A 12,936-nucleotide genomic window follows, 5' to 3' on the forward strand; every position below is an offset into this window, starting at 1 on the left:
AATCTACATCCCCGAAGGACAGACAGCATTAATGAAACTGCACTAGTCACCATATAAAACACACCCTGTAACCAAGAGCCAAAGGGTTAGAGTAATTAGGACAATTTCACAAACTCACGGCCTTGAAGAACAACTGCTCTACTATCTCCAAGATTAAAGCAATCTTCATGCCATGCAAGTCCGGATGTTGACCTCATAAATATTTGTGAAATGAGTATGTACACATTATTTAGTCACAGAATCCAATATTTTCATTGTTAATCATAGGTAGCTGAGGTTATAGCTCAAAGTACTGAAACAACAAAGGCATATTTTTTCATATGATTTATGACCAAATACCGATCACAGAAAAATTATTTAGCTCCATTCCTATATCAATACTTGGACATTACTGAATACAAGAAGTATTGCATCCTAAGGATAGTAGCACACACTCTTCTCAAGTTAAAAACATCTTTTAGAAAGAGTAGGGGGTGTTACCAGACATTGAGCCTTGGGCCTGATGCACACTAGGCAAGTGCTCTACTATTCCCAAGCTAAACTTTCAGCCTTAATTCTGGTTTTTTAAAGGAGAACAAATATGGCTATATCTTGAAATGTTCACAAAAAGAATTCTGTGATCTGGATGCTGGCTGCTTGGTGCAGACCTGGAACCCCAGCATTCAGGAGGCCATATGACTCTGTGAGCCTGAGGTCTTCTTGGGCTTCACGGAGCGTTCAAGGCTAACTCTGCTATCACAGCGAGTCTGTTTAAAAAGCAAAAGTCAGACGTTTGCAATCAGGGAGGCCGTAAAAACTAATTATAATTAATCCATCAATCTAATTGCTGACTAGGTGTATTTTCTTCACAACAAGAGCTGTTTCCCGCACAATGGTCAGGAAAGATGAATTTGCACCCACAGGCTGCTTTTCTCTAAAGCACTAAGCCAGTCCCTAGGCACCACAACCTAGCCAGCCACGCCCAGCTTTCCGAACTCTAACCCCATTATTCAGACTTCCTCAGGTGCAAAGAACAAGAGGAGAAACAAATATGGCATAGTTTTAAACTCTGCCTTCAAACACACTAGACAAAAATAACATTAAATCATCTTTTAGGGCCAACTCCTTGCAGTTATAGATTCCTGTATCAGTGTTCCAACATACCAGGCAACACTGTCCTTGGTGGGAAAGGATCTGGGCAAGTTACTCTAATGTCAAGAAAATGTGCAGGGTCTCGAGAACTGTCTATGAGTTCTCTCTCCCTTTGCCTCCATCCCTTGAGAATAAAGGTACAAGCAGTTCACTAAGGAGATGGTGGGTTTCCCTACAAACAAGACAGTAATTATCTCTCAACTTTCTGCAGCCAGGAGACTTGTATGGGAAGCAAGGGGTGGGGCCTTCTGGTACCACAGGCCTGCTCTCCATGGAGAAGCCGGGCACAGGAGTACAGTTCCCCTTTGGCAGGAATTCTCTAGTATTACTGTGAAGAGTCCTTCCTTCTTTCTCCAACAGCTAACAAAAGAAGACCCTTTCTTTCACTTTTAGAGAAAGACAGAAAGGGTGAGGTAGTCAGCCAGGAGTGGGAGAGTAGGGATCAGGGAAATTTGTGTTCCCTGTTCTGTCACATGCAAAGTGTGATCCCGGAAAGTAGCTTAACCACTCCCAGCAGCTTTTGTCAACCCTAATATGACGTCCACATAGACTGAGTACTGTTGTATGATGTGCGCATGTGGGGGTTAAGAACAGCTTTGTGGAGTTAGTTCTCTCCCTCCACCTTTACATGGGTTCCAGGGATTGAACTCAAGGTATCAGGTTTACACAACTGCTTTACGACCTGAGCCATCTTGTCAGCTCCTTTAGTTAAGAGTAAGTAGCAGAACGCCAACAACTTCAGTTTCATCTCCTGCCCTAAAAATTGCCAGTGCAGCAGTGCCTTTGGCCTTCCAAATCCAATGGTTTCACATTGTCATTTCAAGCAATGACAATGAAAGAATTCTTTAAATTATCATCTGTTACTATGCAGGCTTTATTACCCTCTAACAATATAACTCTTTATGAAGCATTTACATGGCATTAGGTAGTATTGGGGAGTTAAGGATGACTTACAGAGTAAAAGCTATGCGTATTTTACAAGGAAGATTTGAACACCTGAGGGGTTTAGTACCCAGATTCTAAAACTCCAGTCCCTGACACACTGAGGAACATGAGATTGGCCACCTTCATAGGTAGAGGGTGAGTTGGTACCAGAAATCCAAGATTGTCTCTTCTCTCTGTTACTGTCTTTTGCAGCGCATACCCAACACGTTACAGCCACAGCCTTATCAAGGGAACTTTGGACAACTAAAGCACAAGACGCAGACCCCTTGAACTTTGGACTTTCTGCAGAGCCAGGGCAGGAGAAAACCAGGTTTGTTCCTAGAGGAGCCATTTTGACCCACATCCCTGGAGACCGAGGACTGTACTTGTCAAGGTCAATGAGACACAGTTAAAGTGCCTGGCCACACCTGCCCCACTACATAGCAGGGACCAGACCTGGATTAGTCAGAAGCAACTGCTTCAGGCCAGGTAGAGATTTTCAAGGGACTGTCCCTAGAGCAGACCCACTCTCAACCTGGGAACCAGTAGGAACAATATGGGTTGGTGTAGGTTCCACCCCCTACCCACCACCCCCCAAGCAGCAACATGAAGTAAAACAGACTATTGAGAGTGGCTTTCAATGTGTATTTCACCGTAATTCATTTGTAATTCAATGTGTAATTCACTGGGACTTGCCACCAGCAAAAATAAAACCTTCTAAACTTGGCAGTTTTTCCTACTGCAGATAAAAATGTCCTCATTTTCATCACCAAGATTTGAGTGGTTTAACAACAACAAAAGTTCATGATTCTTCAACACTCTCTAGTCAAAGATTAATCGTACACCTGTACACCCAGCACTAGGGGAGCTGAAGCAGGACCTGGATTTTAGTGCGTTTAAGGTCAACTTGGGCTACTGTAAGACATCCTGTTTCAAGAAAACAAACAAACAAAAAAACAAAAACAACCAACCAAACAAAAAACCAAACCCCTGGGTCCAGTTCTGCTAAACAAACCTGGTCACTCACAAGCACCACAACAGAGTGACTCTGTCAGGGAGTCTGCAAGCCTCTGCTCACAGCAGGCACCAACCACAACCACTCCCCCTTCAGCCTACTGCCAGGGGCTGGACAGAGGTTAGCTTCTGCTTCCATGTACAATGCTACAAATTCCTGCTACAGCAGAGCAGAAAGACTGTTAGATCTGACACACAGGAAAATTCCAATTCCCCCTTTCAGAGTGCCAGTCACTTAGTCACAATCACACAGCCCTAATACTCGTGGCCTTCCTCAAAACGAATACAGCAGGTACCAACCCACTCCAAATCTCAGGCCTTTTCAGAATAAAACTAAGATACTATTCTTCAAAAGCTTAAAAGCAACAGGAGACAAACTTTTACTAACTTCCTGACAGGTGACTAAATTATACCCCAGTAAGGAGCTACGGGAATGGCTAGGGCGGCACCAACCAGCTCTGCCTGGCAGCCCTGAGCAGGGGAGGCAGAAGTGTGCCAGGCGATGGCAGAGGCCAGCTGCAGAGGTCACACTCAGTAGTCCCCCACACACAGTGTACCCACCAACAAGTCAGCCTTTCGTTCCAAATGGGTAAATCAGAAAATCATTCTGGGCAACCTCAGTACTGATTCCTGTGGTCTGGACTACAAAGTTGCCTCTAACAGGCACAACCAAAAAGCGGAGTTGGCTTGGCGATGCCAGGGTTTTCTTTGGAGAAAGGAAACAACAAGCACAGGAATGAAGAGTGTACAGGAATCCACATCCAACACCCACCCTAGCAGGAACATTCCAGTCTCCTGTTTGTTTGCAGACAGGGTTCTATGCTGCAGGCCAGGCTGTTTTACCACTGCCCGCAGTCCTCCCTAGGAGCTGGAACTGCAGGAGTGGTCCACCACACTCCTGGCTCTCACTGCCTTTGAAATTTTGCGAGGGTGTATAGCTAGTGCATGAAGGTGCCAAGGGAGGTCAGAGACTTCAGGTCCTCTGGAGCTGGGGTTATAGGCAGTTGGATCTTCAAGAGCACTCTTAAACATCTTAGCCATCTTTCTAGCCCCCACCTCACAGGCTTTTTAATATGTCATTTCTAAATAATCTTATTGCAAGTTATCTACACCCCTGAAAAAGTCATAGGAAAGTCCTACTGGTTCTTTTGGGGAAAGCCTGTTGATGTTGGGTATCAAACACTCGCTGCAGACAGGATATCTCCAAAGTGCACCAGGCACTGAGTTAGGGCCCTAATGTATGAATTCTCAATCCTCTTTGGAATCCAGTGGGAAGCCTGAACACAGAGCACTAACGCCTGTGTTAAATCCCTAGAGATTTTGACTAAATACAGAATACAGCCTGGGCATCGATATTTGACATACTGGAGGTGAGTCTAATAAATAGCCAAGTTTGGAAGCATAAAAAGTAGAAATAACTCAAATGTTCCCCAATTTGAAATGTGATATGCCTACATAGTAGAGTAATATTCAGTAATCAAAAGGAATAATGATACAGGATACCTGTTATAACAAGGTGAATCTTCAAAGCATCCTACCAAGCCAATCATAGAATGGCTCCATTTCTATGAAATGCCTAGCATGGACAAATTCAGAAAGAAAAACCAGGTAACTGGTTACCTGGTTTTTAGGGGTTCGGAACTTGGAGAAAATAAGAAGTGGTTTCTAGTGTGCCCAGGGTTTCCTTTGAGAGTGATAAAAACAGGGGTGATTACTTAAGTGTAAACACGTTTAAATGGATGAACTGTGTGGCGGGTGGGTTAGCATTCACTCGCACAGACTCTTCAGAAGGCAGCTGTTGCTGGACTATAATGATATGAGCATGAGTCAGGCATCAAAGGGGCCTGGGGAAGACAAGCTGGGTTCTCAGAATGCAGCCTAGGCCCAGGGATTTGTCTTCCCACTACAATGACCTGGACTAAATATGCTTACACTCTAGAACAGAGGGCCTTTCCAAGCTGGGCAGGTAAGCTCAGTGGAGAACCCATTCATGCAGGGGCCTGGCTCTCTCTCTAGCACCCCAACCTTCCATCCACTCCCAGAAAAAAAGAATCTAACACAGGGCTTTGTGGCATCAGTATTATTGTTCACATGTTTTTTTTTTTAAAAAAAAGATAAGTTAACATTGTGCTGCTTCCTGATGAGAGAATTATTCAAATTCTTAACATTATTACAGCACGGCATATACAGAGAAGCCCAATATAGGAGTCTGTTTTGTTTTTTCTGAGGGACAAACTCCCCTAAGAATGCACTTGTATTTTCCATAAACTTAAACACACTTTTGCTTCCCTGTGTATAAAACATACCACTGTCAACTGTCCAAGTCCTGACTTCTTACCTGAAAGCCCCCTTCCTAAACACTGCACTCATGGCAATGAAACTTCCGTACCTTCTGGACATCACATCATCAAAATAAACTCTCCTGCATGTCACAGGGTCATCACTATCAAACACACCTCTACCCAAGTGTTCAGCACATTCTGAAGTGGGTGACCCAGGTAAGTACCTGGACTTGCCTACAGAAGATTCAGGTATATATTCTGATAAACCCTAAAGGTCCCTGGACGTATATTTAATTCAGAAAAATCAGACAATAATTCCTAACAAAATTTAACAGCATAGATCAGGAAATAAAGTAATTAATCTTCAAATTTACTAGTCTCAAAGCTCCAGGCAAACCCAAGAGCCCCGAGTCCTTATAATGCTGCACTCAACCAATGCAGGGGCTTAGTGTTTAGTTTGAGCGAACAACGTTTCTGCTAGGTGTGTTCAACTCACTGGCCCCCAACCCCAAATCTACCTTCCTTCCAACTTCTTACCCTGTTGTTCACACTGTACAACATGCCCTTACTTACTAAACATAATTTTGATCATCAACCCAAAATAAACATAGGAGGCCATATGAAAAACAAGACAAAGGCAAAGATACCCAGCTAAAAGGTTTAACTTAGGAAAAGGGTAAATGGTCACTAGAAAATGTGAAACAGACTCTCAGACACTGCTTTAAAAATGATTATTACAGAAAGAAACCGTCCTGCCTCTCCAAATGAAAGCCGCCTGGACCTGCCTCTGTCTTCCTGGACAGGACCACAGGCTCCAGCCCACTGCCGCTTTACTCATTCTTGCTGTAATTGACAGGATCCACTCCCTCTCACATGGTTATTAACAACCTAGGTAAGTGCAAAGGGCGTAGAGCCTTTACCATCCCAGTGTCTCCTCCTGGGTTCCTTCCACCCCTCTCCAATCTACCGAAGCTTCGTGGTTCTGCTTTAAATGTCCTTTGGTCCAGTTTGGAAGTAAAGACTCAAAGCCCTTGGAGTTAGGCTAAATTTGAATTCTATCTGTAATACAAAACAGTTGGGTCACCTGGAGGAGTACTGGCCTCTCTGCGTGCTTCTCTCCTAACATGGAAAGGGTGGATAAAGAGTCTTTGGGTGGTGGTGGGGTTACGGAGAAATTATACATCCGAGGCAATTATACTATTGTTTGACTTGCAAGGGAGTGTCCACTAACCTTAACAACTCTCTAGCACGTAAATTCTGTTTTCCTGCATCTTCAAGCTAACCCTGGTTCAAGACAAAATTAAGAATGATGTATTTATGAAAATATTTTAAATATGCTGGATCATGACAGAGGAAAAGTCTAGAAATAAGGGTAACTACCCAAGTGTTCCCTTTTCCTGTAGCTTTGCTGAGCATGACACATCCTAAATAAAAATAAGTGTATTATCTGGCTTTCAACTCTTCCTGTCAATCCTAAAAGAGGGCTGTTCCTCAGTATTGCTTTCAAGGACCGCTGTTAGTACAAATGGAATTTCAAAAAGGCAGAGAGACTGATGTAGCTGTGTTTATCCACCTACCCACGGCTTTTCTGTAATGTCTTAGAGATTCAGAGATGTTTCACCTATCTAGAAAGTCAAGTTCTTCTTAAGTTGTTCTCCCTTCATTCTGGAGAGGCCAATCTCAGGTGTCTTTAAAAATAATCTCATATGTCTTATTCAAGATCAACTTCATCTCTTGTCTTCAACAAAGTATTTTATCTTTCCTGGACACCAGTGGAAAAAGTAATGGATGGTTTCCCCCTGAGATGAAGAATCATGGAGTCTACTATGAGCTCAGTTAAAACAATGCATCCTGCTACAGCTACAACTGAATAACTCCTCTAACCATTTCTTCAAATCTGTAACTCAATTCAAATCCTTCTGGACTATCAAAGCATGCTTTTTAGATGAATTATGATCTTAAATTATTTCTTCAAAGTCTTCAAATATTTAAACCAATGTCTGGAAAGAACTAGAAATGTCCGGCAAACAAAGCTTTCACACGGAAGAGAAGGCAGTACAGCTGTCATTTCTGTAAATGAAATGTTATTCTACACAGGAAAGAGAAAGAAAAATAAAAACTTTACAGTCAAAGTTCATTTGCACCGTGTATCCTGTGGCCAGAAAGCATTCCTTCTGATTACTAATGAAGAGCAGAAACCAGAAAATACAGTTTACTTATTCATCCTAATGAAAACCAGGCTACAACTCCAATCATTTCTGGGGCCAAGTTCAAGGGAGGGGTAGAATTAATGCACTGTCAGTAACTTAAAACCTGACACCAGGACCTTCCAGGTCAGCCTAAAGCTTTACATTCAAACTGACTCACTCTTTACCGAGTTATACATTCCCTTGAGTTAAATGGTTTCTTTTTCTAAAAATCCAATTCCGACTCTTTTGTGTGTGTGTGTGTGTGTGTGCCAACATAAGCATTTACTTCTTTAAAAGTGACTAACGTATAACCAGAAACTGGCTTTCACTTACATAACAATCTTCAAAACTTAGCAAGAAAGTGTTATGAAACGCAAGCGTCCCATTCGCTGTCTTCATAAAAGTACGCAACATGCTAAGAAAATTGAGGCAGAATCTCAAACAGCAAAGAAAAATGTATTAAGGATACAAGGGAGGGATAATAAATAAATGGCTAAAAGCAAAACTTATGCAACAGTATAAAAAGCAACAAATTCTAATCTATTACTCTTACCCTTGACGGCAAGGACCAGAATATCCTGCCTTATACATTTTGGTATTACAACTCTGTAATGCTAAATCCAAAGACAAAGCCGCCCAGGGGAAAATAACAATTGCGCAACTGATCAACAGCTCCAACTTGTCCCTTGGCCCCAGAGCAGCGAGGTTTGCACGCTATAGAGCAGGAAAGGGCCAACCGAGGGCTTCTGTGACTGCCAACTGGCCGTTGTTAGCCAGCCGGAGGCCACAGCCACGCACACTACGCGGGGCCCCGCGGGTCACGATACTCAGAACACACAGCCCCGCATGGGGCCGACTCGGACCTCGGAGCCCGCCGCCCAGGTCTGCACGTCCTTGCGTCCGGCGCGAGACTATCCCCGGGTTCCCAGGCCGAGGGAGCGTGCGGAGCCCTGCCGGCAGGCCGCCCGTCGGGGCGCCAGAGCACGAGGGCCACCCGGTGACTTTCTCCTCCGCCCCCGGAGGGCTGGGCTTTTCAGGATCAAGACGGACAGGCGTGATCTTACAGACCAGCTCTCGGGCTGAGGCCACAGACGGCCGAGCTTACCGCGTCCGTAGGACGGGGGTTGGGGAGGGCTTGGGGCGGAGAGACCTCAGCTCCCCCGAGCGCGGCCCCGTGACTAGGCACATTTTTACCGCACCGAATCAGGGAAACTACGCTGCCCCGGAAAAGGCCGGGCGGCGCCGGTTTAGACCGCCAGCATCCACCTCCTCCCGCCTCTGCGCCTCCCACCCGGCGAGGTGGTGGTGTCGCTGAAGTCAGACTTCCTCCACACCCCGACCCAGCCGCCCCTGGGGACCTCAGGCTCGGACCCCACTCTCGTCGCGGCCCCAACATCCTCCGTTGCCCTCCCAGCCCTGCGGGGCAGTTCCCAGGCCCTGCCGTCGTAGTCCTGGCTCAGACTGTCCCTCCCTCTCGGGGCCACTGTCCCCTCGAGCTCCTGCCCGCTTCTCGGCACAGCCGAGGGGCCCGAAGGCTGGGGCAGCACCTGCTGGGACTGTAGTCCTGGCGGTGGCAACTCCAAGTCCATCATGCTGAGGGCGGACGCTGCGGTGGGGCTCCCCGACGGCGAGGATACTAGCAGCAGAGGTGAGGCGGCGGCAATGGCTAGTCGGAGCAGCCGGGAACTAGCAGATAGCCTGCTCGCTGGAGTGGCAGGCCACCCTTAGCCCGCCCCGCCCCCGCCCCCTGGGGGCGGAACAAGGACCAGGGGACCCGACAAGAACTTAGAGGCGGAGAATGGGCCAGGGCAAGAGGCATGGGCCAGAGGCGGGACAAGGGCATGAGGGCGGGGCAAGGGCGGGGCAAGAGCTTGGAATCGCGTCCACGGGCAGGGCAAGGACCCGAGGGCCCCCGCAAAGGCCTAGGGCGGGGCAAGGGTAGGGGGGGGACAAGACGGGGGCCAGTGGGAGGAGCAAGAGCCTGGGGGCGGGACAGGGACCTGAGGGCTTCCGGCCGGAATTCCCGCGTTCCCCTCGGCCTCCACTGTTGACCCGCCTCTCACTGTCCCGGGCATGGCAGAGTCAGGTGGGCTGAAGTCGCACGGGGGCGGGGCGCGAGCAGGAGGCCTTCGGCTCCCCAGTCCTCGGTAGGACAGCACCCCCTTGCTAGAGATTAGCAGCTGTTTGCCGAAGGTCGCTCCGGCCCTGGCTCTTTGAAGCAGTTTAAACAGTTGGTGCAAACACACCGGGAGCCCCGGCCCCTGCGCTGCTATCGGAGCTGCGCCTCCCTGATTTGGACCTGCAGAACCTTGCCCGCTTTATCTCGCTCCACCGGCTGACTGTGGCGCCAGTCCGGGGGTTGGGGTTCTGAGCTGGGACCCGGACTTTGCAAGAGGCCAACTGCCCTCTGGCCCCAGGTCCCATTCAGTTGCTGGTGCCCAAACACCTCTGCCCCAGGGAGATGGATGAGTCCACGCTGCAAACTCGTGCTCCCTTACTCGAAGGCCCTCTACTTCTCCCACGTGCCCTGGGCTCCAGGCCCAAGCGGTCACTCCGTGGCACTTCATCCACTCAGAGCCCAGCAAGCGGGCACAACTCAAATAGAATCACCGAAGTGGATTCTAAGACCCACAGGGTTCCTTTACACGTACTTACTTTATTTGGGAATTTTGAGATAGGGTCTCATAAGCCTCCACCTCTCAAGAGCTGGTTTTAGAGCAGTTTCTCAACCTCCGTAATGCTGCAACCCTTTAATATAGTTCATGTGGTGGTGCCCTCCAATTATAAAATTATTTTTGCTGCTACTTCATAACTAATTTTGTTGCTATAAATTGTAATGTAAGTATATGATATGCAAAATATCTGAGTTGCTTGGGGTGGTTATTCACACTGGCTGAGAACTGTACCATAGAATCTGACACTAGGTTTTGGTAGTGGTGGTGGTGGTGGTAGTAGTAACTGTTTTCACAACGTTCATTCCCAAACATACTTCCCCAACTGCCCCTGAAAAAAATTCAATTTCTAAGATATGGGCTTAGAAAAAAAAAATTGAGGGATGTTTTAATGTGTTAATAGTTGAAAACCCAGAGTATTTTTATCTTTCTCTTTGTTGTTTTACGTATGTTTGAACACGAATATCTTCTTTTAAACTGCGTTTTAAAAACCATTACCCTATTATGGGCCTGGGGTCAGTTAGAGATTCACCAGTCTGACCATTAATACAGTTTACAAAGAAGAGACTCTCTGACTCAGATACTAGCACTAGGTCTACAGCTGGGACTCAGGATTCCTGAATGCAATGCCCAGCCGTTTGTTCTCTTGCAAACAGAGGCTCCTCTCCAGCAAAACAAGTGTGTTTACAGAAACAGAAACAGCAGGAAAAAAATTGAACCCTTAACGGCCCTTAACATTTGGAGGTCTAATTTTGCTTTATAGTTCTCTGAAGCCCAGAAAATTTAAACTTTTAAACATAAAGTTAGCCATCAGCACAATATTACATAGTATTAACGATGCAGGGGCCAATGTCAATCAGTAGGAGCAGGAGAACTAAGGGCCTTGTGACAACTGAAAGCAGAATTACTAGCCAGGAAGAATCTGAGAAAGAAAATGGGAGCCTTTTACTTCCTCCTTGTGGCCTTTCCCCTCTCTCGGTGACGGCAAACTATACTAAAGAGTTTGCTTAGCAGTTTGCATGGAGACAGCAAGTTCCCCCAAGGTCATACAGTAATCTCCGTGTTGTACATAAAGCAGATCAAGTGCCTTACCGTGCTGTTGGACTACCTCGGTTAAGGAATCGACCTGTTCTTCTAATTTTACAGTAGACTTTTCTAATGCAAATAAACCCTGGGTTATCTGACATCTTACATTTTTGTAACTGACACCAAACCATTGTTGTAGCTGTTGCTGGAAGAATGGCTGCCACTGTTAAGAATGGCAGCTGCCAATCCTAAGTTTCCTATGAGGGGTAGAAGGGGAGGAACTGCATGCTTCTGCTCCAGGGGGCTGAAAAGATCTGCAAAAACAAGTACTCTCTCCATGCCACTCAGTCGCATACAAACATCTGAGGAATACTAGAGACAAAAGTTGGAGCTTTGATATACACACCGAAGAGCTAAATGCAGGGATGTAATCACATGCAAACCAAAGAGTTTCAACCCAGAGGTGAAGAAAGGAATGCCCCCTGACAAGTGGTGCCCAGGAGCTGTGAGACACTTATGGCAAGTTTATATTTGCTCTTAAAGGGGGGGGGGGGTCTAGACATATACTCCATAAAAGAGGGATGGAACATAGTCAGACAAAACATTATTAGTCTATAACTAATACGTGATGTGACAGGTACAGGGGAGTCTTCAGTGGATCTTCTCCGGCCTTGGTGACACTCCATTTTTCTGCAGCAGGGTCATCATCCCTGTGACGCACCTGATCTGAAAGTGATGCATCCAGGTGTGGCTATGGTCTTCCTTGACAGCAGCAGGGTGTGGTAAAGATGATGAGGTATGGGCTTTCCAGTGGGGTCCCAGTTTCCTTTCAACCTAACATGTCTAGCCTTTTGTTGAGGGTAAGGGGAGATGTATTCTCCTCTGTAACTGCTTCTCAGCTGGGATTCCTGTGTTGTCAGGGCCCTGGAAGGCTGTAATGCTGGTCGAAGACCAAGGGGTGGGGCTCTAGACAGGAGCTGAAAAGATAGGGAGCAATCACATTAGCTGTACTGGTTTAGATCAGTTTCCAGCAAGCTCACGGTGTTTGGAGCAGTTTGTAGTCTGCCACTGATCCTGGGTGGCGTCAGCCAAGTGGACAGAGGTTAAACTTTAAGAACTTAAAGGAAAATCTTACATTTAGAACCACCCCCCCTCCGGAAGAAGCAGTAAACTCAGGCTGTTGATTGACAGGATGACTTATCCGGAATCCATTTGACCTGTGACAGGTGAATTCAAGTTTTATTATTATTTTCTCAGACCCTTACAACTTACAAAAATCTCGAACCTTTTCCATTTAACCATTTATCATAAGACACAGTGGTTGATTACTGTGAGTAGTCATTGCAATACAAGTTCTTTAAACAGAGGAATTGTAAAGGCTACGTGGAAACCTGTTTTGTGAGCGTGTCTTTTTCAAACCAGGAGACCCAATAGCTCTAGAAAAGGCAAGGCCTGATTTCCACAGATGGGATTCATGGACCAGGCAGCTGCTGCTAAATGGATAAAGCTGCAGGTAGCCATCAACACCATCAGAGACTGGAGAAGAATACATCTGAGCAGGCTGTAGAAACCAAATGGCCTCTGTATTAGTAAAATGGCAGGTACTTACCCACTACCAGGACGATTACTATAGGCTCCTCCTCAGCAGTCTGCATGGATGCAGAATGGTTTTCACCTCCTGCTGTCACACGAGACACC

The 12,936-nt window shown here is 46.4% G+C and overlaps 1 protein-coding gene across 4 annotated transcripts in view; it reads right to left on the bottom strand.

Annotated features, from left to right (window-relative positions):
- The window catches only part of Nfe2l2 (nuclear factor, erythroid 2 like 2), a 29,092-nt gene extending 19,708 nt beyond the window's left edge, over positions 1-9,384 (bottom strand). Inside the window, exon 1 of one of the 4 annotated variants that reach the window (XM_021193144.2) lies at positions 9,088-9,384. In XM_021193144.2, the coding sequence (XP_021048803.1) occupies positions 9,088-9,132 (45 nt within the window). In that variant the 5' untranslated portion in view covers positions 9,133-9,384. The other 3 variants (XM_029536215.1, XM_021193142.2, XM_029536213.1) reach the window with 3 other exon arrangements.
- Between the last annotated feature and the right edge of the window lie 3,552 nt (positions 9,385-12,936).

This window comes from Mus pahari, chromosome 3 (assembly GCF_900095145.1).
Source record: "Mus pahari chromosome 3, PAHARI_EIJ_v1.1, whole genome shotgun sequence".
NCBI lineage: Eukaryota > Metazoa > Chordata > Mammalia > Rodentia > Muridae > Mus > Mus pahari.